Source organism: Hippocampus guttulatus, chromosome 5 (genome assembly GCF_054856545.1).
Source record: "Hippocampus guttulatus isolate MCC_2025c chromosome 5, RoL_Hgut_1.0, whole genome shotgun sequence".
Lineage (NCBI taxonomy): Eukaryota > Metazoa > Chordata > Actinopteri > Syngnathiformes > Syngnathidae > Hippocampus > Hippocampus guttulatus.
The window spans coordinates 3,361,941-3,388,099 of record NC_141265.1 but is presented as its reverse complement, the minus strand read 5'-3'; the positions used below and the strand labels follow the sequence as shown (position 1 = coordinate 3,388,099).

At 42.3% G+C, this 26,159-nt stretch overlaps 2 protein-coding genes across 9 annotated transcripts in view; both read left to right on the top strand.

The window, feature by feature from the left end:
• The window catches only part of cux2b (cut-like homeobox 2b), a 103,061-nt gene extending 79,640 nt beyond the window's left edge, over positions 1-23,421 (top strand). For all 4 annotated transcript variants that reach the window (XM_086111440.1, XM_086111441.1, XM_086111442.1 and 1 more), the window contains 17 exons: positions 244-391; positions 2,813-2,889; positions 3,942-4,008; positions 5,832-5,880; positions 6,468-6,572; positions 7,412-7,603; positions 7,682-7,740; positions 7,838-7,886; positions 8,033-8,132; positions 8,810-9,433; positions 12,992-13,093; positions 13,212-14,041; positions 15,366-15,525; positions 16,813-17,118; positions 17,816-18,004; positions 18,094-18,370; positions 19,221-23,421. In XM_086111440.1, coding sequence (XP_085967566.1) covers positions 244-391; positions 2,813-2,889; positions 3,942-4,008; positions 5,832-5,880; positions 6,468-6,572; positions 7,412-7,603; positions 7,682-7,740; positions 7,838-7,886; positions 8,033-8,132; positions 8,810-9,433; positions 12,992-13,093; positions 13,212-14,041; positions 15,366-15,525; positions 16,813-17,118; positions 17,816-18,004; positions 18,094-18,370; positions 19,221-20,007 — 4,121 coding nt within the window. In that variant the 3' untranslated portion in view covers positions 20,008-23,421. The remainder of the gene's footprint in view (positions 1-243; positions 392-2,812; positions 2,890-3,941; positions 4,009-5,831; positions 5,881-6,467; positions 6,573-7,411; positions 7,604-7,681; positions 7,741-7,837; positions 7,887-8,032; positions 8,133-8,809; positions 9,434-12,991; positions 13,094-13,211; positions 14,042-15,365; positions 15,526-16,812; positions 17,119-17,815; positions 18,005-18,093; positions 18,371-19,220) is intronic.
• Positions 23,422-24,549: 1,128 nt separating this feature from the next.
• mtmr3 (myotubularin related protein 3) overlaps positions 24,550-26,159 on the top strand; it is a 30,656-nt gene continuing 29,046 nt past the window's right edge. For 4 of the 5 annotated variants that reach the window (XM_086112108.1, XM_086112105.1, XM_086112110.1 and 1 more), the window contains exons 1-2: positions 24,550-24,715; positions 26,030-26,103. The gene's annotated coding sequence lies outside the window, so the exon portion shown is untranslated. Of the gene's footprint in view, positions 24,716-24,809; positions 24,869-26,029; positions 26,104-26,159 lie in introns of those variants that run through there. The other variant, XM_086112106.1, reaches the window with a different exon arrangement.

Genomic DNA, 26,159 nt, shown 5'->3' with positions numbered 1-26,159 from the left:
AGATGCAATCCTCTGCGCACCCAGTTAGCAAATCAACGTCCGCATCTGCTTGTGTGAGCAATCAAGTTTAACCATTGCCCGTTTTTGTACACACAAACCTTTACTAATTCAGGGCCTTTATATGCTGCTAAAAAGGGTCTGGTTACATCTTTGGTTACTCCTATACATCTGCCTGTGAAAGCTGCATTTGAAGTACCTTTATTTCTGTCGTGAATTCATAATTTTCTCACATTCTCTTGATAGAGCCCACAGACAACGGTTTTGCAGCGAAGATTGGAGACTCCCTCGAGTCGACCACTCCAGTCCATGATATGACCCCCAATAGCACCCCGGCTCCTGCAGCCCCAGGCTCGCCACAGGAGATCTACCAGGACCAAACTGAGGCACGGAGGTAGGGGCTACTAATGATCGCGCATCTTTGAGAAACATAAAACTGTCATGTAAAACTTCTTGAAGGGTAGCCCTCCAAATTATTTTTGCTTCTTGGATTGTCAAGGGCAATCCAGTGTTGCAAGCCCATCTTAACTTACTCCATACTACGGACTTTGAAGTGCGTTCTTAAATGTGTTCAGGAATACCGTACAAAGCTCAAGTGTGGCTCAAGAGGTTGGCTGAACAAATATTCAATACCTTGCTTTGGCACTTTTTTTTTTTCTCGCATTGCGCCGAACCTAATGCTGTTTAATCACACTCAGAGCGGGACCATGATAGAACTGTATGTTTTCTTTTCCTTGGGTTTTAATTTCGGTGTTAGTGGTTGTGTGCAGCACAATGTTCTTAGATAGATACTGAGCACATTGAGTTACCTTGTGTATGAAATGCGCGATATAAATACATCTTGTCCTTGCCTTGTGGTTAGCACGTCTGCCATACAGTTTGACAGTGGCATTCCGTCAGAACCTTCAAGGCCTCTTGTGATAGCCAATCAGATTGTAAATTCACCACCAAAAAGCCATCCCGCAGGCCTCGTGACAAGAGAGTTTATCCGTCCTCTGATTGGTTCAGCTATTAGATGGGTGGCCAAAGCTTGATTTACGATGGGGGATGTTATTGCACTATGATTGAAAATTCACTTTCAAAGCGTACATTTCAAGAAAAACTGGACTTTATGAGGCTATTTCAACCAACACTGCTTTGCAGAGTGGCTTGTTTTTTATTTTTTTATTTTTTGTGGGGGACAGAGCAGTAATGTATTAGTGGACCAGTTATCCTACACAGATAGGTAGGAGCTTCTGCATTAGCATCTCTGGTGAGGACGATGTTAATTATTTGAGTTTTCATATTTATAACAATTGATTTCATCATACTAATCACTGTACTGTAGGGCGGCCCGGTAGTCGAGTGGTTAGCGTGTCGACCTCACAGTGCAGAGGTATAGGGTTCGAATCCAGCTCCGGCCTTACTCTGTGGAGTGTGCATGTTCACCCCATACCTTTGTGGGTTTTCTCCGGGTACTCCGGTTTCCTCCCATATTACAAAAACATGCGTTCCAATTTTTCACTAGGTGTGAGTGTGAGCGTGGATGGTTGTTCAGCACTGTGTGCCCTGCGATTGGCTGGCAACCGGTTCAGGGTGTCCCCCGCCTACTGCCCGAAGACCGGATGGATGGATATTGTATTGGAGAGGTTTGGAGTTCTTGTGGTGATGTATTGGAAGATAAATGAAACTTTTTTTTTTTGCTTCTGGTACGTGCACTGCTCTTCAATGCCACACATTGGCCTCTTTCCAATGAATGAATGCATGCAAGTGAGATTGCTTGGAAGGGAGACTATACAGACCATTGTCAAAGGTGTTTTTAGGAACAGTTTAGTAACAGGCTCTGCAGTGTGAATTTAGCCATAGCGGTATAGTATTTCTTTGGAGGGCAGCGGGTACATATTGTGACATTATGGCGTTATTGAAAGGTGGATAAGATCGCTCAATATCCACTGAAGACCCAGGTCCCAAACTCACCACCTGCCACTGAGTTTTGAATTTCCGGGTTCACATCTTCGCTCTGGCATACCAGTGGAACGTGTTTGTGAGGGGTTTTCTCTGGGTACCGTGGTATTTCCCAAAGCATGCATGTGTGATCTCAATTAAAAACTCCAAAGAGTGCATCGGTTTAAAATGTGTGTGGGAATGGTTGTTTATCTGTCTGTGCCCTGGGATTCATTGACCACCAGTTCAAGTTATATCCTATCCCACTTCTTGCGCTAAGTCTGCTTAGATAGGCTCCAACTCACCGGGATGGTATGGTAGTTGTTGTTTACAATACAGTCAACAGATAAGTATTAGGGACCAAGACCAGCAACGGATGGATGAATGGATGGATTGATAACCAGAAACCTTAAAAGGAGCAGGGTGTATGGACAGCATCTTAGAGCATTATATAGAAAGCACGAAAATATGTCATAGGCGCAAAGAAGTGCTTTTGTCAGAGAGTAGTTTTGATTATGTTGTACAGAAGATAAAATCATCTAGCCCACTCACAAATGGTGATATGCCACCCGGCAGCGGTTGACTGTTCTGGCATTTCTGATTTATGCTCATAATTCTAAGGAAAGCTTAGATGGGACTTGTTAGTGTTCCCAGTGAGGATGAGATCCCATTTTGCTAGAGAAATCACATGTTAAATCAAATCAGAAAGAAATGGCCTGAAATGGTTCTTTGAAGGTTCTCTTAAAATGCTTGAACAGCACTTAAACTTCCATTTGTCAATGTAGCCCGCACTGCGGCGGAGCGACGCCGAGATGAACATTTTACATGTCAAGGCATAACGTTGTGTAGCTAAAGTGAAAATGTGTACAACTGACACAGCTTCTTCTCTCAGGGAGGAGGAGAATGCTGGCGTTAGTTTGGCTGACAAACTGTCAGAGGCAGAGGAGAAAATCAAGGTTCTGCATTCATGTGAGTACTTCAAAAACTGACATCTACACATATGCTGTAACTTTAATTACAACTGCTAATTAAAACTAGTCCTTTAAATCGAAAGTAATTACGTTTGCACACTTACCAGCCACAACATGAAGTACACTTACACATAGCCACTCCTTTTCCAATCCTTTGATAAAAGATAACGTTGAATTTATTTTAAAATGTGTGGCGCATGATGAAGCGTAAAACACACCAGCAGAGGCCCCGGACTGTTGAAAAGCTAAAGCTGTACATCAAGCAAGAATACAAAAGAATTCCACCTACAAACGTTCATTTAATGTTAAAAAGAAAGGTGATGTAGCACAGTGGTAAGCACGACACTCTCCCAACTTTTTGGAAACACTTGGCAGGCATAAAATTCGAAGCTAATAATTATTTGCTAAAAGCAATTCAGGTTAGTAGTTTGAACATTAAACCTCTTGTCTTTGTAGTGCATTCAATTAAATAAAGCTTGAACATGATTTGCAAATCACTTTATTCTGTTAACGTCCCAAATTAATTGGAATTGGGTTTGTAAAAAAAAAAAAAGGTATATACTGTGTATATATATATATATTTATATATATATATATATATACACACACATACACACATATATATACTGTACATATATATACACATATATACATATATGTATATATGCATACATACATATGTACATATATGTATATATGTGTGTGTATATAGTATGTACTGTATATATATATATATATATATATGTGTGTGTGTGTGTGTGTGTATATATACCTGTATATGTTTTTTTTTTTACCATGTTACAGAAAATCATTGATACGCTTTTCCGCGACGAATGGAGTTTAGCTTTTAAAAAAAATAAATCTGTGACGAGACAAATTCATAAATGTCAAAACACCAACATGCAAGGGTGCACTGTAATTCACTGCTTCTCCTGGTGATAGCGTTTTTTTTTCCCTTCAACTCAAACATAACATTGCTCGCGTTAGCTCACATATTCATGTGTTAACACTTTAGATTAACATGCCCTGCCACTGTTTGTCTCTGAATAGCGTTGGATACTTCACAGACTGAGCTGCTCGACCTGCGGTGTAAATATAACCAAGAGATGACGAACAAGTAAGAACCTGTTTCTGATTTAATCTCCTACATCCGGAACCTCCTTTCATCCTGCACAACCTTTTAACACGGGGCTGACAAACTGCCATTTCTGGGTCCCTCGTAGGTTATTGAAGCAATTTTAGTGCTGAAACGGTTTGCCTTTATTTTGCCTACATAAATTCATGTCATGTGTAAAGCTGAGGAATGCCATTGTAACAGCAATGCAAAAGAATGACTCAGCCATTAAGGCAGGTCGATGAGAGAGCTCTGCGTTTGCCTTCACTGGCAGTTGGGTCTTGACAGCCCTCAAGAAGAATTGCTCCATTTAAAGATTGCTTCAGAAAACCGCTACAATGTCCTGGTTTTTGAACGCTACGTCTACCCTGCGTGCCTGAAAAGCATCTGAGACTGTATGAAAGACGTCGATAGACATTCAAAGTAAACACTCTTTTGTTCAGGTTGTGCTCCAGAGCACAGTCAGCCCCTGCTAATGGATTTTCTCCGAGGCTTAATCCATGGCACATTTGTCGTGGTGTTTCAAGACCATCTATTTTGTTGGACCGGCTGCTTTTTCAGTACGGTGTGCAGCAGGTAGTCAGTAGTATTTTATGTACGTGGTCATAGTGCGGCTGTTACCCCGGTTCACATTCCTTTCAGACGACAGCAGCTCCACTGACCCACAGCAGCAGTTTCCCCGGCATGACCAAAAGCCTCTAAACTCTGGCCTTGCCACCATTACTCTCATTGCCTGTTTCCGCAATGCACATACATTGCAGAAACAAAGTACGGTACTATTTGTCCGCTCTGACTTGAGTAATGGAGCAGGGAATCAATACGAAACATTTTCTTCACCGCACAAGTTCATCAGATGTGAAGCTGATGACACCTGTTTGTGCTGTCAGCACGATGCTGTCTTTCCTAGTCTTATTCTTGGACCCAGACAAAACCATTACCTTCTCCAACCAGGGTTGCCCCCCTCGCCCTACCCTGATTGTTAATGCCCCCAAAATTTTTGTGGGATCCTTCTAATTCCACCATACAATTTTGGTTTGTTGTCTTTTTCTAACCTGAGTCCTTTTCATTTATTTTGCTTTTCAGGCTATCATACATCGTTAAAGCCTAAAGTCAAAGTTTTAATTGCTAACTTTCAATCGAGCAAATGTACTGTTATGGCTAACGAAGACATTTTAGGTCAATTCAAAGAAATATTTGAGCAATTCTACCTTTGGCTAGCAGGACCATCACGTGTAAAACATGAAACGTGTATGCATACTTAATTTCTTCACAGGATCCTTGATATTAATCCACCCTCACCTACCTTTTAAAAATTAGGTTCCATGTTGCAAAAGAAACCGTTGAACTTCAAACAAACCTCATGAATAACCCTGCTGCGATTCTGCTTAAATTAGACTAATTATCAGATGTATGGAGACAAGTTGGAGGGTACATTTTGTTATATGTAACATGATGCAATTAAAATCTCCATAATCACTTAAAAAAATCATCCGTTCATCGGTTCGTTTGATGCTGTAATAAAACTGTGGAATTTGGTCACGTTAAAAAGATAATGGGATAGACGTCTGTTGCTTTAAAAAGTGTCTTTTCCTCGGCAACACTTTTTTCATTCAGACAAGTAACTTCAACGTAGGCTTCAAAAACCTATGAAAAAAACCTAACCGCTGATACGATTTGTTCACCTGAATCAAGTGCTTAGTTTGCATCGCTCAAATGTCATTCGTTCCACATTTAACAATTTGCGTAGCATCAGATTTGAGTGTTTTGCTTTATTGATATTATTCCTAACTGCACGCTTGTGCGTGTGCTTGTTTTTGTCTTTCCAGGGTAGAAGAAGTCGGCATCATCATGGCCAAGCTTGAGAAGGAAAACCAGGTGAGTGTTTCTCTTCCCTGATTGAGATATTCCTTTGTTAGGGTAATCACTCCTGTAATCATGCCCTGGCTTTCATTAAGACAGCCTCTGTCCTGTCCCCGCCACCCCCCCCACCCCCCGCTTTATCTCCCCCCTCTTCCCCTGAGTGTGTGATTAGAGGGTGTAATCCTGAGCCCCCGTCGGTGGGCGCTCTGCAAGCAGCATGGCTGCACTCAGCAGAGGAGACCGCAGAGCTCGATTGATGCCAGAGCTCTGAACACCAGGGTTCTTAGATACTGTATTTCTTTGCCTCGGTTTCCTGGTGACGCCTCCATTCTTCTGAAGTCTGAGCTTCTGTAACATGTTTTTACTCATTGTATTCATAAAAAGAATCAATAATTAGAAAGGCGTGACAAAGGAGGTTAACACTTTGTGGAAATAAAGTCAGCTTACTCAACAGCTGCGTTAGCAGAATAAACCAATGTCGACGCTGCACTGTACTTGGCAGTAATTCTAGCAGCTGGCTCCTCTCTTTTTGTGTTTTTATCATATATTATTATTCTTATCCAGATGCCTGACAATTGTAACCAAGCCAAATGTTTTCACAGAGAGCAGAAATGGCCCAGAAGGAAGTGCAGCGGCTAAAGGAGCAGCTAGTCAGTGGGCCAAATGCCTCTGCAGGGAGCTGTCAACGAGTAGATGGCATGAGTAAGGTAAGAATTCTGTGTTGTTCATCTGACTTTCTTTTCAAGTTTCTGACAATGCGCAATATTTTTCTTCACTATAAATAAACCACTTAAGAGAACTGAACATCCGTCCATCCATTTTCTGGAATCTGTTTCTGTATTTGAGTTTTCATTTTTGCTGCTCAGGTTTGCAGTAGGAAGGAGAACCCAAAATTATTTCGAGCAAAAGGCGGACGACAACCTGGCCAAATTACCCATCAATCACAAAGCACTTGTGAATGGGGATAGATCCCATACCAGTTGCACCCAAACCCCCACCCCTGCCCCCCCCCAAAAAAAACAACTGAACTACTCCATGAGCAGGCTGCCTTCAAACTCTTCATATGTTTTTTTCACTGGCTTGACTTCTGCTCAGAGTCACCCTCTAAATCTGGATTTGCACTTCACGTTGACAGTAAGGAATGACCTCTGAATGGAATTGAATGGTTACTCCCTGTAATTTTTCATAATCCAACAAATGAAAAATCTAATTTGATCAAAATTGTATATGGACTGCATTGTAGATTGCGTCTTATAATGCCGTGCGTCCAATACATGAAAAAAGTTACAAAATAGGCCATTCATTGAAGGTGTGCCTCATAATCCAGTGCGCCTTTCAGTGTGGAAAATACGGTATGTATAAACAGTGTTTGCCATAAACTCAAAATTAAAAGTTGATGTGGAACCTAGTCCAGCTCCACTTGAAACTGGGCAAATATTTCCATGATTTCCAACGGTCTGCTGTGGAGAGATTGTTCGTCTCAATCTTGCATATCCACCCCTCCCCCCCCCCCCCCCTGACCCCCCATGTCACTTTAAATTGGTAGGAGAACAACAAGAGGGGCGAAGCATTGCTCTCCAAACTGGAGGCCACCCTGCTTGCGAAAGACCGTGAAATTATCCGTCTTCTTGAAAATATTCAGCGGCTTCAGTTCACACTTCAGGAGGTTCAAGAGACCTCAGCAAATCGAATCATGGAGCTAGAACGACAGTTGGCCTACAAGACAGAAGCTATTGAAGTGAGTGTCAAATGATTGCCCCGCTGATTATATACATTTGATATAAGAAAAACATTTTCTCCTTTTTTTTCATTTCAGAGATTAGAAACTAAACTGAAATCCCAAATGGATTATGAGGAGATTAAAACCGAACTCAGGTGACAGTTTGTTGTGGAGCAAACGTATATCATTGCCTATTGGAATGAAAATAAACCATATACATTTTTTGTGACTACTGTATGTCTCTGCCTATAGTATCTTAAAGGTAATGAAGCTGGCCTCTGCAAATGGCAGCTCATCCCAGGTATGTTCTCCTTTCCATGTTCCACTCCACTTTACCAAAGAGTTTTTGTCTCCCTCCTCGTGTTATTTTTAAAATCAACGTCAGCAACTACTGTGAGTGATTTAATCAAAATTTTCCCCAATGTCTTTGTGTGTGTGCGTGTATAGGATTCTACAAAGGCCACAGAGGCACTTTTACTGGATAAAGAGGCATTTCTCCCGTCTCACAAATACCTGATGGAAAAGGCCAGACTATTGCACAGCACTGGTAAAGGTGCCTTATTTTTCCATTGAAATGATACAGATTTTCTGAGCTAGCTGCAAATGAGAATTGACCACCGGCCAACCCAGTTAGACTACGCATTTGTCCCATGCGAAATGAAAGAAATCTAGAAAGACAAAAATATTCAAATCAGGTTTTAACATACATCTGAACTGATGCAATATGTATTCCTTTTTTTAATGCTTAATTTATTCTATCAGTGTGGGGATTTTCACACAAACACTTTTTTTTTTTGTTACAACTTGTCGATACCCAAAGATCATAACTACAACAACTAGGGAATTATAAATATTAAAATATAATTAAGATCCTTATACTCCGTTCGAATTCACTCAGGTATAGAATTCAATAAGTCAAACCCAATAAATATTATTAGGTTTGACTGATGTCTACGGTTAACAATGTGGAAGTTCTCTCTCGCTGTAAAATGTAAAATGACTTCTTCTGAGCTAAAAACTTGTTAGTACGAAATGGCCTCGTGAGTTATTGCTATCACATAAATATACATAATTATATCATTTCTTGCGGGTCTAGTCTGTTTTTTCAAAAACGTTATAACCTATATTTGTAGCAGTTTTTTGTTAGATTGTGATGAGATGTGTACATACTACTGAATAACGTGTATACAATAAAAAGCCGAACACGTCAATGTCTATTTGTAGATGATGATCGGTCAGAGGATGGAGGCCGCGAGACAGGCAGGCCACCCGGCTCCAACTCATCATTCTCTCAAGTAGATGGTAGTCAGGCTTCTCCGAGCCCTGGTCCTCCCACACTGGATGGCTCGTCCAACAGCCATGATCTCCCTCGTCCCTTCTCTGTGTCACCGTGTTCTGGTGACCGACTATCAGGGGATCACCTCCTGCACAAGCATCTTCTCTCCCCACATTTTAAAAAGGAGGGCCATATGGCTTTTCCCACTGCACTCTACGCAGCCAAGGTCGCCCTCATGTCAACCGCTCAAGGGTCCGCTAGCAGCGACACAGGCTTGCCCAGTGACCACTCTGAAAGTGGTGGCTCGACTGCAGGGGACGATGACCAAGTCGACACAGCAGAGATCGCATTCCAGGTGAAAGAGCAGCTGCTGAAGCACAACATTGGCCAGCGTGTCTTTGGCCACTATGTGCTTGGCCTCTCCCAAGGCTCAGTCAGTGAGATCCTTGCCAGGCCCAAACCCTGGAGGAAGTTGACTGTGAAAGGCAAAGAGCCTTTTATTAAAATGAAGCAGTTTCTCTCTGATGAGCAGAACATCCTGGCACTTCGGACCATCCAAGTCCGTCAAAGAGGTGAGTGGAAGACAGGACGCAATGAGCAGAAACACATCATTCAGGGGCAAAAACCATAGACTATCTACGTTTGTTGTTGTTGTTGTTTTGTTTTTTTAAGAATAGGTGGATGTTTTCTCTCCCAAAGCATTTCAATGGGTGTCAGTTGCACATGGATTTTCGCTATTCGCGGGTCGGCCCGAATCCTATCCACCGCGAATACCGTGAGTCTGCCGTAGACCAAAGCGGGTGTGATCAACCCCTGTGACAGTGAGGGCATACGCTCCGTGATTAACGTAACCATCCTGAATGATTCAAATTTGCATCATGAAAACGACATGGTCAGTCTCAACAATTGGGACATTGTGTTAAACATCAATAAAAACAGAATTCAATGATTTGCAATTCGTGCTCAGCCTATATTTTATTGAATACACTACAAAGACAAGATATTTAATGTTTGAACTGATAATCCTTATTGTTTTTTTGCGTATAATAATCAGCAACTTGGAATTTTATGACTGCACCATCTTCCAAATAGGCTGGGACAAGGTTATGTTTACCACTGTGTTACATCACCTTTTCTTTTAAGAACATCCAATAAACGTTTGGGAAATGAGGACACGAATTGTTGAAGCTTTGTAGGTGGAATTCTTTCCCATTCTTGCTTGATGTACAGCTTCAGCTGTTCAGGAGTCTGGGGTCTCCATTGTCATATTTTGCGCTTCATAACGCAGCACACATTTTCAATGGCCGACGGGTCTGGACTGCAGGCAGTCCACTGCACGCTGTTGTAACATACCGAGTATTGGTTTGACATTGTCCTGCTGAAATAAGCAGGAGTGTCTTTAAAAAGAAGTTGCTTGGATGGCAGCCTATGTTTCTCCAAAACCATTCAGCATAATGGTGCCTTCACAGATGTGTAAGTTACCCATGCCATTGGCACTAACACAGCCCCATACCATCACAGATGCTGCATTTTCAACTTTGCGGTCGTACGAGTCGGGGTGTTTTTTTTTTTTCTTCTTTGGCTCGGATGACCAGACGTCCACAATTTCCAAAAACAATTTGAAAATGTGGTCTCATCAGACCACAGAACATATTTCCAGTCTGCGTCAGTCCATCTTAGATAAGCAGTATTTACTGACATTGTTTTTCTGAAGTGTTCAGAACCCATGTGGTGATATCCTTTACACATCGATGTTGGTTTTTGATGCTGTGAAGCCTGAGGGGTTGAAGGTCATGGGCATTCGATGTTGGTTTTTGGCCTTGCCACTTACATGCAGTGATTTCCCCAGATTCTCTCAACCTTTTGAAGATACTATGGACCTTGGATGATGGAATCCCTAAATTTCTTGCAACTGTCGGTTGAGTAACATTGTCCTAAAACTGTTATTTTCTCATGCAGTTGTTTACAAAGAGGTGAACCTCGCCCCATCTTCGCTTGTCAATGACTGGGCAATTCAGGGAAGCTCCTTTTATACCCAATCGTGGCACCCACCTGTTCCCATTTTGCCTATTTACCTGTGAGATGTTCCAAACGGGTGTTTGATGAGCATGTTGCAGCCATAAAATTGTAAGTTAATGGTCATATGCTAAAAGCAATAAAGTTGATCAGTTTGAACATTATATATATATATATCTTCTCTTTGTAATGTATTCAATTAAATATAGGTGGGACATGATTTGCAAATCATTGTATTTTGTTTTTATTTCTGTTTAACACAACTTCACTGGAATTAGGTTTGTATAAGAGTGCATATTGCTCTCGAGTATTAATGACACGCCTCACATTCATTATCAGAGTGCGGTCACAGGAAAATAGTTGGGCACTCACTGTGTGCTGTGGGAAAGTATCCAATTTCACTTAATGTGGACCAAAAATTCTTTACAATGTATCTTTGTTCATTTTTTTTATATGCCAATGATGTACTGTGATATGCAGTATACCTGTAGTTAAATGCTCTTTCATCAGATGGCAGAAGGTACAGTAAACACGTGTATCCAACTCTTGCCATTCATACGACAGAATAAGTCTCGGCTTCCTATGAGATTTTTGTTCAATTAAACAGATTTCAGAGTCAGGATGGTTGTGTGTAAATTCAGACAAGATCGTGATTATTTCAATATTCATATCTTTTGTGAAGCTTTTGTTAGGTGGTGTGCCATGAGATTTTCCTGCTCATAAACTGGGTGCCTTGGCTCAATTTACTGTAATGTCGGTTCGGACTCACTGCCCAATGTCATTATACTCCTCACTGGTCAGCTCTTTGAGGTGCGACACTTAAAAATGCATTGTATGAAAGTCTCCAATAGGCAACTCAATGGTTCCCTACAGGCGACCGGGTGTCGGTGTGCACCGCCTTGGCTACCCCTGACTTCTAATGAAAAGTGAGGTGCATCCTGAACTGATGTCAAGACAGTTGCTGAGAAGACACGCAGAAGCAAGCAGCATTTACAGTCATACCTAGTACGAGAACAATAACCGCAAAAGGGTACAGAGATGAAGGGGAAAGCCCCAGCAAGACGAGTAAAATTTCTCGTTTGAAATACACTAGTCGAGGTACAGTACATCGCCACTATTCAAAGGGATCGGGACCAGGCCGGCCTGTGACGGACAAAAATATGCCAATAAGTGACTGTTGAAGCTTATATAGCGGTGCTCGGCTGGTTAGGGCGTCAGCCTCACATTGCAGAGGTGCAGTGTTCTATTCCGGCTGCGGCCTTTCTGCGTGGTGTTTGCATGTTCTCCCCGTGCCTGCGTGGGTTTTCTCCGGTTACTCCGGTTTCCGCCCACATTTTTTAGGAATCGAATCGAACACTCTAAATTGCCACTTGTTGTGGGTCTGAGTGCGGATGTTTTTTTTTTGTCTATGTGTGCCTTGCGATTGTCTGACAACCAGTTCAGGGTGTCCCTCGCCTACTGCCCGAAGACAGCTGCGAGAGGCTCCAGCATGCCTCATGAACCTTGTCAGGATAAGCGGATCAGAAAATGGATCCATGGATGAGGCTTATTATGATTGCATTGTTTTTGTTTGTTTGTTTCACCCCCCAAAATTCTTGGCTAAGCGGCGATATATAACCACTATAAGCTCTTTCTACGCATTGTCACTTTTTTCTTTCTAATTGTCATTACCTTTTATTACTGCTTACCTGGGAGAGCCTCAATGAGTGCCACTTATTGAGGCATCCATTTCAACTGTTCCCCCTGCACAATGGATTTCCGCCATTGTATTCCGTAACCACTAGTGTCACTAGCTACTGTCTTTCCACCCAAAATGTACTCCTGTCATCAATGGGTGGCTTATTTTTTAGCCGCGTGTACGGAACTTGGACCTCATCCATGACTTTGTCTCGCCTTCCTGTGCCATGTTTGTAGTCTTGCTTTTCAACTTTGTTTTCTCCCTAGATTCATAGCGTTTGAAAGTTGAGCTTCCGTATACAGCAACCTCAGACACCAGACACTCAAAGGCAGTCATTGATCTAGCAGTCAAAAGTAAAGCCTTGAAACTGTGCTCTGATCAACCATCCCACTCACACCCTCCGTTCTGCTGCCTGTCTTTCTACCCTCTGTGGCAGGGAGCATCACTCCACGCATCCGAACTCCAGAAACTGGGTCAGACGACGCCATCAGGAATATCCTGGAGCAGGCCAAGAAGGAGATCCAGTCCCAGCGGGGAGGTGAGTCTGGAGCGAATACGCACTAGTCATGTTTTATATTTACTATTTCGTCCATTTTAATGGCGGTGTAGTGATTAAGTTATATATGATTGTCTAAATGATTGTCTCTCTTCTTTAGGGGACTGCAAGACACCTGTGAACACCTCCTTGGGCAGAAGCAGTAATGGGGCAGGCAACAGCTCTGATGAAACCATTAAGAACATCCTACAACAGGCCAGAAGGGAGATGGAGTCCCAGCAACAGGTCTTGATAGATATGGAAGGCTGTGGAAGAGCCTCGACAGTTGGCACAGGAGCCCAAGTGGAGCATCTGGGGCCCCATGAGCAATCCAGGGGTCTACCTTTGCCCATCTCCATTAAACAAGAGGAGGGAGGCTGTGTTACTGTTTGCATGGCCAATTCCATCAGCAGCCCCCAGACACCCCTCAGCGTTCTGTCTCCAGCTGCTTTCGTTCAGAATATCATCCGCAAAGTAAAATCCGAGATCGGAGAGGTCGGCACTTACTTCGACCAGCACTGGTCTCAGGAGCGGGGGACGATGGGGCTCGGTGTCGGAAGCTGCCAGCCCTTTAATTCCATTTCCCCCTCCGTGTCTTCCTCCTCTTCCGGTCCCTCTGTATTGACGCGGCCCTGGCCACGCCTGGAGAACGGTGAGTGTCTCAGCGAAGAGGCCTCTGCTGCTGAAGAAGAGCTCGGGCTGGGCCGACCCATGGATGTGAAGGTGGAGTCAGACACCTCGGTCAGCGGCGAGTCCCCGGGGCCTAGTCCCGGCCGCCTTTCTTACTATCCGGCGTACATTCCCCGAGCTTTGAAGCCCACGGTGCCACCACTGACTCCAGAGCAGTATGAGTTGTACATGTACCGAGAGGTGGATACCATTGAGTTGACCAGGCAAGTGAAGGAGAAGCTGGCAAAGAATGGCATCTGTCAGAGGATCTTTGGTGAAAAGGTCAGTTGACGTGAATCCCTCCCATTTTCAAGAAACCCCAAAACGCTGGACTCCATCCTGTTCCAACACATTTAATCTGCTTGATTGTTCACTGGCTCACTAATTTGTTCACTTGGAGAGGTTTAACTTAAGTGTTATTTTAACCATTAAGCACTTGCAATTGTTCTGAGCTTTTAAATAATTTGCTACATAGTATGACATCATTTTGTGTTGTCATACAAGATGCAAAGTGGTGCCTTGCAAGATGTTCTCAGGGGGAAAAAAACCCCCCACTTTGTGGCCCTTCACATCCATCTATCCATTTTATAATCCGCTCATCCTCACGAGGCTCGCGGGCATGCTGGAGCCTCTCCCAGCTGTCTTCGGGCAGTAGGCGGGGTAGACAAACAACCGCCCACGCTCACAATCACATCTCGGGACACCTTCGAGTGCTCTATGGAACTGCCACACATGTCTTTGCAATGTGGGAGGAAACCGGAGTACCTGGGGAAACCCCACGCAAGGAGAACATGCAAACTCCACATAGGAAGGCCGGAGCCGAGATCGAACCCCGCATCTCTGCACTGTGAGGCCGATGTGCTCAACCAGTCGACCACGTGCTACCTGGCCATTCACATCACCTCTTTAAATTGAAAATACAATTTTCTTGAACCCTTGTCAATGGAAAATGTCTTTTCCCCAGTGATGATTAGTAAACAATGTGCTATGCTGATTAGTAAACAGTCCTGCTTCTACACCAAAAGTGGATAGGTTAAGTCTGCGTCTAACCAATTGCCTTTCAAACAGTATGTGGATTTCCTTTCCTGAATGAATCTAATGCTCGCCTAATACGCTCCTGCATGATTTGCGCCTCGAGGGTCAGTGGCTCTCCACAAGAATTTACCAAATTTAAGATGAGAATTTTATTTTTCTGCATGCTTTTATTTTTTTCAAATCCTTTCCTTGAAATAAAGACGCACATCCTCAACACTAATGAAATGTTTTTCAATTGTAGATTGAAAATGTGGCAAAATAAATTAGGGCGGACAATACTGTCTTCAGAAAATCTTGCTTCAACCCTTCTTGGCTTTTCTGAAGACCTTTAATGTTGCTCTCATTTTAAATCTTTGCTTCCTACCTGCCTACTGGGATGCTGCCAAGTTTCATAGCCTAATTAGAATGGACTTCTTCCAGATTCGTGGTCGTGTGCTTCCCTCTAGTGGCTATTTTTTGGAATGGCATCATTTCAAACCAACCCTTCAGTATAATCCGTGTTGCACTATTTGCACCATTTTGTGTTTCATGCAGTGTGGAGTCATATATCAAATGATTGTATGTTGCGCAGGTGCTTGGGCTTTCTCAGGGGAGCGTGAGCGACATGCTGTCACGGCCCAAACCCTGGAGCAAGCTGACTCAGAAAGGCAGGGAACCCTTCATCCGCATGCAGCTCTGGTTACTTGACCAACTAGGCCAAACCCTCAACCAAGCTCCGCACCACGGTCATGGTGAGTCTGAACTGAAAAATGCCCCTATCATCATCTCTAAGGAACATTTTTTTGTGAGGAACATTTTCATTTTGTTCGGAATATTTGTGTTTTACCAAAACAAACACGAGCCGTCAGAAAGTCTCTGAACAACACTGATATTTTCTTTATATTTTTATCATATTTTCTTGCAAGATTCAAATTGCAATATTTCCTTTAAAGTGCATTTTATTCAATTAATTTGGTCAAATAAACATTTGGTTTTGTCGCTTTCAAGTACATCCATTGATCAATTATTTGTACCGCTTATCCTCGCTAGGTTCGCAGTTGTGTTGGAGCCTATTCAAGATGACTTTGGGCATGAGACAGGGTATACTGAACGGGTCACCAGCCAACCAAATTTACTTTGAAATAATGCTTTATGTTTACTGGGACAAAAACAGTTTTTGGGAGTGTATGGTCTTTAGCAAAGATAGATTTTATTTAAATGAATAAAATAAGATCTATAATTTTGAGGATTTTTTTTGTGTGGATTTCAAAAGTCAAATTCAAACAATTAACTCATTGAAAGCCGGCCGTTTTCAGGCTCTCCTTTAACTCAAACATGACAAAACATAAGCCATAAAAATGCATAAATGGGATTGAATGGCGAGATTCTTAAAAGACATCAAAAATACAGGCCTGGGAATGGATGATTAAAATTGCTGATATTATAACTCTTTGATATACTATTTATGAATATACTTTGTGCCTTAGACTTTAATGCAAAAAGTAGTAGTAGTAGTAGTAATCTAATGATTAGAGGCATCTCCTCTTGGTGGACATGCAATAACATATTGATTCATTTCCGTTTTTCGGACCTCATCTATGTGTGTGTGTGTGTGCGTGTGTGTGTGTGTGTGTGTGTGTGTGTGTGTGTGTGTGTGTATGTTTCTAGCAGTCTTTCAGTGAAAAGTGTACTATAGCGCCAAGCTCTTATTCCTTTATTTTTAAGACTATATTATAATATTTAATGATAACTCTGTGGTTTAGCATGGTTTTGTGATCCTCTCCTGAACCGGTACTCGTTCCTCTCTTCATTATCACGGTTCTTGTCAGAAATGAGTCTTATTCGCCACCATGGGGGTGGTGATGAATACATTTTGGAGAGAAGAACGTGTAGCTTGTGATACCTTCTTGCTCGTACCTCTCTGGAACATTTTTGAGTTGCCCGAACACATGGCAACTGGCTGAAACCATAATACGAACAAACTGGAACATTTGGCATCTCTAAATAAGGGTTATTTTAAAATCTGCTGTCACCCTCAGATAAAAGCCCAGTCACCACAAAGTCTTCGCCGTCCCCACCGCTGAGTCCAACGGAGGATCAACCGAGTCCATTGGTTGAACCAGTGAGCCTCTCCCTGGAGAGCAGTAAGGAGAACCAGCAGCCTGAGAGTCTGGTCCTGGGGCTGCCTCCACAGCCAGAGGGAGGGAAGTCAACTACCAACCTCATCGCTCTACATCACCCTGCTAACCCACTTGGCATCCAGGAGCTGGTAGCCATGTCGTCTGAGCTGGACACCTATGCCATCACAAAAAAAGTAAAAGAGGTGTTAACAGACAATAACCTAGGTGAGTCTGTTATTTAAATGTTCGTAGCCATCGCATACAAAGTAGTATCGTATTGGCCCGAATATAAGACGGTGTTTTTTGCATTGAAATAAGACTGAAAAGGTGGGGGTCGTCTTATATTCGGGGTCTAGACATTATACCCATTCACGACGCTAGATGGCGCCAGATATTGACGCGAATGCTGAACTTGACTCCACAGGCCAAAGTGAGCCCCTGTCACGAAGAATAAAAATAAAAATAGCGGTAGCACGAAGAAGAAAAATAAAAAATAGCGGTAAGAAAGAAAAGAAAAGAAAATAATAGAAGAGATAACAGAAAATGGAGAAACGTAGTGACATTCTGGAGAAAAGTGGGTCGAAGATTGGCCAGGTTAACCGACAGCTGAGGAGAAGTTATGATGTAATTGACATTTCAAAAACCAGAAGTCATTCATTTACGAATGTGATTGCACTTTAGTTTACATATATAAATGTTCAGATATTAAGATTTGAATGAGGAAAAATAACATGCTTTTTCTCTCAAATATATTGTTATTATAATATAATTATTTTCTGTATAAAAATTAATTTGGTGTTCAGAAAGTCTTTTTTCAAACTTGAGTCTTGAAAAAGAGGGGGCCGTCTTATAATCAGCGCCGTCTTGTATTCGGGCCAATACGGTAAGTACTGCAGTCATCAAATATGCATTTTCTCTACAGGCCAGCGTCTCTTTGGGGAGACAATTTTGGGTCTGACTCAAGGCTCCGTGTCAGATCTGTTGTCCCGGCCAAAACCCTGGCACAAACTTAGCCTCAAAGGCAGGGAGCCATTTGTGCGCATGCAGTTGTGGCTCAATGATCCTCACAATGTGGAAAAATTGAGGGCGATGAAGAAGATGGAGAAGAAAGGTCAACTACTTGATATTTTGCATTATTTTCCAGCATACCGAGTAATATGGCTCATTTTCTCTCTCTGATTTTACATGTTTACATTGCAGCTTACTTGAAGAGGCGTTACGGGCTACTGAGCACGGGCTCAGACAGTGACTCGCCCAGTACTCGCTCCGAGTGTGTGAGTCCAGCTTTAGCTTCATTGGACCTGTGTTCCTACGGTCAGGTGAAGAAGCCTCGAGTAGTGTTGGGAGCAGAGGAGAAAGAAGCCCTGAGGAAGGTCTACCTCTTGGAACCGTACCCCTCTCAGAATACCATTGAGATGCTAGCTGCCCAGCTCCACCTCAAAACCAACACTGTTATCAACTGGTTTCACAACTACAGGCCAGTCTTGATTCAACGCTTACTGATGACCGTTACTGTTTTCATGTACCGTATTGGCCCGAATATAAGACGGTGTTTTTTGCATTGAAATAAGACTGAAAAAGTGTGGGTCGTCTTATATTCGGGGTCTAGACATTATAACCATTCGCGACGCTAGATGGCGCCAGATACCATTGAAGCGAATGCTGAACTTGACTCCCCAGGCCAAAGCGAACCCCTGTCACGAAGAATAACAATAAAAATCGCGGTAGCACGAAGAAGAAAAAAAAATAGCGGTAAGAAAGAAAAGAGAAGAAAATAATAGAAGAGATAACAGAAAATGGAGAAACGTAGTGATAATCTGGAGAAAAGTGGGTCGAAGGTGGGCCAGGTTAACCGGCAGCTGAGGAGAAGTTATGATGTAATTTACATTTCGAAAACCAGAAGCCATTCATTTACGAATGGGACTGCACTATAGTTTACATATTTAAATGTTCAGATATTAAGATTTGAATTAGGCAAAATAACATGCTTTTTCTCTCAAATATATTGTTATAATCATTTGTTTCAGATGTACTGTAATTATTTTCTGTATAAAAATTAATTCGGTGTTCAAAAAGTAATTTTTTCAAACTTGAGTCTTGAAAAAGAGGGGGTCGTCTTATAATCATGGCCGTCTTATATTCGAGCCAATACGGTACTTGCCATAACTATACACAGCTATACATAGGAAAGTAGAACAAAAAAATATGGATTTGGATGCTTTTGGACTGTGTCTGTTGGATTTTCTTTTTGGATCCAGAAGAAAATGTACACTTTAAATGACCATAAGCATCATATTGTTCAAGTCTAACAGTAATGTGTTGTTCAGGTCCAGGATGAGACGTGAGGTGCTGATGGAGGGTCTGCCAGACAACGACACTGATACTGAGCACCAGAACTACTCGCCTTCGCTAACAAAGAGCCCCCACTCTGACGGAGAGGAGAGGAGGCTGCAGCAGCCCTCAGGACAAAACCACAACAGCCTTCCTCTCAGCAACGCTGCGCTACCTTACGTCAAACAGGAGGCAGTGGAGGGAGAGAACATGGGGAAGGTGGCGGAAGAGGGCTCGATGAGACAAACGAGCGCTTCGTGTTTTTCCACTGCAGCGCAATTCCCACAATATAAAAGTGAACACGATGAGTCCCTTATGGCTGGCCAGACTGTGGGGCAGGAAGAGGGGATGAGCAATCAGGCTCCCGTGTACACTAGCACCACCTCTATAGATGCCCCCCAGAGAGTGAATCAGTCCAGGCATGAGGGGGAAGACTCTGGAAAGTCGCCCATTGACCCGGTCAGCTTCAAGGCCTCGTCAGAAGCCTGCCGCAGCAGCTTGGAGGTCTCCCTCAACTCCCCCTCCGCTGCATCCTCCCCAGGTATCATGATGTCAGTCTCTCCTGTGCCCTCTTCCTCGGCTCCAATATCCCCGTCACCGCCGAACCCGCCCTCAACAAGCACCAATCACAGCCTGGACCCGAACGCGCCCCCTTCTTTCCAAAACCCCAAGCTCAACAGAAACACTCAGAGACGTAATGAGAAAATGGCAAATCTCAATAATATCATCCACAGGTTGGAGAGAGCAGCCAATCGAGAAGAAACACTGGAATGGGAGTTTTAAGTCTCCGCTAACTTGTTTGTTGTGCTGTTGAGCTTTTCAGTGTGCTGCAGTATAGCAAATAAGAGCTTCCTGAAGACTTGGAATGGAGCCCAGCTCCTGATAGGCCTCTTCTTCCAAAGTGAAAACTTGTTGAAGATGGCAACACAGAGCAAACATTTGCTCAGTTCCCCACAATAACTTAAAGGTTGGGGACAAATGTTTATAAATGTGTTTTTTCTTCCTCCTCCTTTTTTTTTTTTTTTAAATGCGTACCACTTTGAGCTATGTATGGCAGCAAGCTGTCCTTTTACCTACTTGGACATGGAGACTTTTGCAGCTATGGTGTCATAAAGATGTACACTGAAATCCTGTAGATTGCCACTGGGTGAGATTAAAAAGACCCCTGTCTTAAAGCCATGAAAAAGCACTATAACTATTTGAAAAGAGACATTTGACCAAATTTGCTACTTTTTGAATAGCAATTTTTCAGATTTTGTCTTTAAGACTGGACTGATAAGTCAACTCACATGTGATCCTTTTACCGACTAAGAAATAGTCCCTTAAGACTCTAAATATTCAACATCTTGTAATTAATTCCTTGGTGATATGTTTTCAACTCTTTGTAACACACGTATAAAATGTGGTTGTACATGTTGTAGAATCGTCTGCAATAGCCTTCTCGAAACCTAATGTAGCATGGTACTCACTTGACCCCATTATCCTTTGTAGTTAGTCTCCTGTGCTTATACTTGAGTGAAACGAGAGAAAAAAAATGCTGAAAATCTCACACACAAAAAACAACAACAGCAAAGGAAGAGACAAATATAACGAGACAACATTTCCCCCCCTTTTTGTGCAGATTTATTGTTGAGGACCCTTGTGCTTTGGGTAGCCAGTTTGATATGAGAGTCATAAACTAAACCCAAGCACAGTTTATACCGTTTCTTCTTTCACAGTTCCCTCTTTGTTTCACAGATTTACAGACCAAGACACATGAGACAAAGTTGACCTCAGATTATCTAAATGCACATCATGCGAGGACCATGTGTTCAATTCTTATACTTGGTGGTTTAAAAAACTTCCAGGACTGGTGTCACAAAAGATATCATTTTACACCCCCCCTCTCAAAAAAACAAACAAACGTTTTTTCCTTCATTGTGGGCCAGATTAACCATCACGTCGACAACGATATCCTATGGCGTTTGCCTCATTCAACGTACGAGAAGAGGCGAGATTTGTAGCTGCTCACAATGTCCTCACATCTGGCAGTTCCCAGCTAAGAGAAACCGTCGCTGCAATGCCCGTCCGTACTCGGCCATCCTGGGATTACGCCCCTCCTGTCCCCCTCTCTTTTCCAAATTTAAAAGAAGCTATCCAAGGGAGCCATTTTGAAAATGTGGATGACCATTAAGATTAAAGAAGATTTACAGAAGTGCAAGAAAATGTGGCAGTGAAGTCTGGTCAAATGTGTTCGACTGCGAGGGGGAACTTGTCGTTTGCATATGAAATATCATTTTTGACACCAGTCTAGGAACGTTTTCTGACACATGTCGCACATGAACATGATCCACGCTTATCGGAATAAATGGAGCAAAACAACTCATTTGACATTTGTGCATTTGACATGCAAACGAGTATCGAGTTTTGTTTTGGTGATTTTCAATGAAAGGAGCTTATTTTCTTTGATCAATCCTCCTCACAGCCAACACCTGACTGAGTGCACTTTCTCAAAATGGATATTGTACTGTAGCTAGAATAATAATGTATACTTGATGAAACACCTCAACCTCGAAAGCATCGACATTGTGATTAACGCATGTTATGGCACTACAGAGAGCATGATCATTTCAGAATGACCTCATTAATCTGGGGTGAAAAAAAAAAACGATGAGTACATTTTATTCTGGGATGCACACGGTTACACTTACCCCCGTACGTTATATTCGACCAGTTGTGTTTTGTGTGTCATATTTTTTTGTCATGCTTGCAAAATCTTCTTTTCTGTATTTTGCTTCTATTTTATACTCTGAACCGTAATTAGATATTCATTACCTAGTGTATGAACCACTTACAGCACTTAGATTTTAATAATTGTGAGGACTCAAGAAAAATGTCAAATATCAACATTATCCTTAGTGTCAACAAGTCTTTGCCTCGACTGTATTGTTGAAGTTGGTAGTAAACACTTGCACATGTCTTCATAGGGCAGAAGACTTGGATTCTATTATGTAGAGAAATATATTACACAATTACTCTGAATAACCTCTTCAATTCTACAAACAAAGTGTGCTGATTCTAATTCAATAGAGTACAGATTTAATAAACCAAACCCCTCCATGCCAGTGCTGGTTGAACAAGCTCACCCGCGTTTTAAGACATTCTCTCAGGGTAGTCTGTCCTCAAAACAGTTTTTCTCCTCTATGGCAATGATTATGACAAACAAATACAGTATGTCTTATAGGGAATAACTGATATAATCTGACCTGTTGAAGTTGTAAGAATGTGGGAATGGCAACTTTCTCAGGAAGCAGTTGTTGCAATTAAATTCTGTACACCCCTGTCAAAGATCATAGATTGAAACGACCAGTGCGAAGCGAATGGCTTGAGTTTTTGAAAACAGTGACTTTGCTGGGGGGTAGGGGGGTTGAGCCACCAACATGCTTTTCTGGCCTTCGTACCATCATTTTGTGCAGAAAATCATGTACAATTACTCTTTGAGGGACTTTTGTGATGAAACATGGACAAGTGGCAGAAAAAATATATTTAACGTTGCTGTTATTCTCATAAAAATCTCATTGTTTTGCATGCAAACCTTTCATTTAGATCTCATAACGACGGGTAGACTGTGTTTTTGTGATGGTCTTGCACAGCGACATTTTATCAGTCTTTTTACTGTAGTGAAATCCATGCATGGTGCAGCTGATACATTTGGCTCACAATTTCATCATGAATCCACTCTGACAACAAGCCATTAGCTACCCTGTGAACATTGCTGTCATATAAATATTTAAATTGTTGTTTTTTTTTTGTTTTTTGTTTTGGTGACATATCTTATACATACCCCAAGCATTATCCTCGGAGGAGTAATGCATTGTAATAAGGTGTGATTACAGAGCCTTTTGGCTTTTAACCATGGGATTTACAAAAGCAAAGCTTTGTGGAAAACAATACTTAGTCGTGATGTTTTGTTTTGTTTAACTGACAATAGTCAATAAAAAGAATACATAACTATTACATTTTTCAGGACCAATTTCACCCAGCTGTGCATATGGGGATGATAATGACAACGTTGAAGGTTTGTTGCAATATTCCTTGCGAGTCAACCATGAATCAAGAAGAACTCACACCATGCTATTCAATGTTGAAGAGTGGATGACGTACCTTCTCGCAAATGAAGTTGTAAGCCATCATTCAATACATAATTGTTTTAAGACATTGCTGTGTCGTGTTTTTATTTCTGTTAATAAAACAACTGGATGCCCATCTTCAGTGAAATCGGAACAGCTTTATTATCTCATAACACATGGTCTGTAAACTCACTGGCCCTGTTTAAGTGGCTTTAGGTCATTTTTATCACTCTGCTGTCATTTTCGTACCATCACACAGCATCTTTCACGCTGTGTGTTGGATAGGAATCGACAACAACTTTATTGCAGCTTACTGAGATCCAGAGCTGGCCCAAGATGCCATATGGTTCTGAGCAAAAGTTGATTTCGGGGCTCTGGATTTCTGCCAATAATACTGATTATTAGTCATTCATTGTTGAATTTCCACTTTTGTAGTTGCAATAAGCAAGAATAATAATAAGAATAATAAAAATTGAAACATAAGAGTAGACGATATATCATTCCAGGTGATAAAGCACTAAGTGGGATACTTATGCCGAGCCTTAAAAACTGCAACAGCTAAAACAATAAAGTGCGACATTATGTAAAATCACTTATTTGGAAAATATACTCAAAAACAGAGTATGAAAATAAGCATTAAAATGTTAAGCAAATCATGAACTGAACCGGGGCAACTGAAACAATGCAAGAGTAGTTCAAAAACCCATGTAAATTTAAATTAAATCTATGGCAAAACGTACAAAGGGTTTATTTAAAAACATACTAACTAAACAATTACAGTTTCCCCTACTTTTTCACGTTGTGGTGTTCTTCCTCTTTTGTAGCTCTTGGTGGCCCCCTAGAGACCGCTCGGCCCAAAGCCGATGCTTCGTTTGTTTCTGCCCCAGGCTATTCTTATACGAAATTCAATTACAGTAGTTACCAAATTTAAAATCTAAAATATTATTGAATGCCGCAACTTTTTGCGTCAACCAAATATGTTGCAGTTGACATCCCAGTGCAGTGCATCTACACCACTGCAAACTGCAGCGCAATAGAAAACATAACCGAGAGCTCTCTGACACCGTCAATCAGAAATGTCTTTAGAAACTTGGGCAGAATAGTGTCCGTGTTGACATGATTGCACCGCATGGTGCGAGAGCCGCCCCAACCCCGCCCATTGCCATTGCTTTGGCGTGATGACGTCATAAACACGTAAAGTTGGGCTTGGAGAATTTGCGATAATGGCGACGTTGGCTCCGTGCTGGAAAGGGGCACAGTCAAGCTAGCCTTGGCTCGGACATGACTTACGTTGATTCGCCGCGGTTTCGTTTTCTGCTCGTCAACTGCACGGGTTTCGGATGATTCTGTGGCATTGAAGCGTCTCCTCGCTCGTTTGACTGGTGAGTGTGCCGGCTTGTAGTCATTCGGTGTTGTGTTTTGACGGAGGCCTTCGCTTAGGGGTCCGCCCTCCATCTCACAACAACAACAACAGTTGCACAGAGCTGCGTTGGCTCTTGGGGGCTGAGCAGCCCACTGGCTGGCCGCAGCCGCGTGTAAGTAAGCAAGAAAAACGCTGGCCAATGTGGCATAATGTTGTTCCTTAAGTTCGCTTTGCGGTTGTCTTGTTAAAATCCGTGTAGCCAGATGGGCGTTAGCGTTAGCTCATTAGCATGAGCAATTTTACGGACTTATTCTCTGCGACGGTCACTCTTCGAACACTGAATGAACGTAAACATCGGCCAACGAGTGTGCAGATATACAACAATGGTAGTATTGCAGTTGTTGCCCAATGTACAGGTATTTGTTCGGACTGAACTGTTAGCACAACCTGTAAAGACAGTCAAACACAGCGATGCCCCCCTGTTTTGCCTGCAAATAGTTTTCTTTTCCAGTGTAATGGTAATGTAACGCCACAGTGCACTGAGCTTGTTTTCTAAATATAATTGTTTTGTCGACTTGCAATATGACTCTTTGGTGAACTGTAGCTATTTTTCATGATTTAATGCCGCCATTGGACTCGCAAAGTCGAGCCGTCAACGTTGCAGTGTAAACTGCACTCAGTCGCCTCGATCAACAGTTCTCCCTGAAGTTTGCCAACAACCAGTTCGTATGTTTGGCTTGTTTGTGGGCTTGTGTTGCAGCCTGTGATGCACGGTGGCATGTCACGGGACAGAAGCGCCGTTAAGGCTCTAAGGGGCTTAGCTGTGTGACTCTGAACTGAGCCACGGCCACGGATCATGAGCCCATGCAGTAAACAAAGTCTTGTGTGTTGGGACCGACAGATAGGCTTTATCAGGTTGCGCCAGCAGCACTGACCGGCGTGCGTTGGCCACCTCGCACCACACGGCCTCGTGTCTCCTGCCCCTCCTTTCGTTTTGTCAATAGCCAGATCTGCTGTCACTGACCTGTCCAGATCACATTTCAGTCTCATTCCCTAACTATTTGTAAGGCTCACTTGAAAATATTGCAAGTGATGAACATCATCAGAAATTTTTTAGCTTGCTGTTAAAGTGAGACTTCAAAAATGAAATTGATGCCATCCAGTATTTAAGATGTAATGACTGGGTTTGCGTAGCGCTTTTTCCTCATGTGTGTCACTGAACAGAAATGCATTGATATTTACAAGGAACATTAAAAATCTGCTTAATTAGGAACAGAAATAAGTTAGTTAAGAGTTTTGTCCTAATTCAATTTGTTTGCCCTTATTTCCATAGATTTCCATGTCTTAATTGTGAACTTCTGAACAGGATCATTTGGACTACTCATTCTCCATCACTGATTGTTTGTGGTAAGACCAAACAATATTACATCATTTTATACCGTTTTTCAAGCCATCGCCAGTTT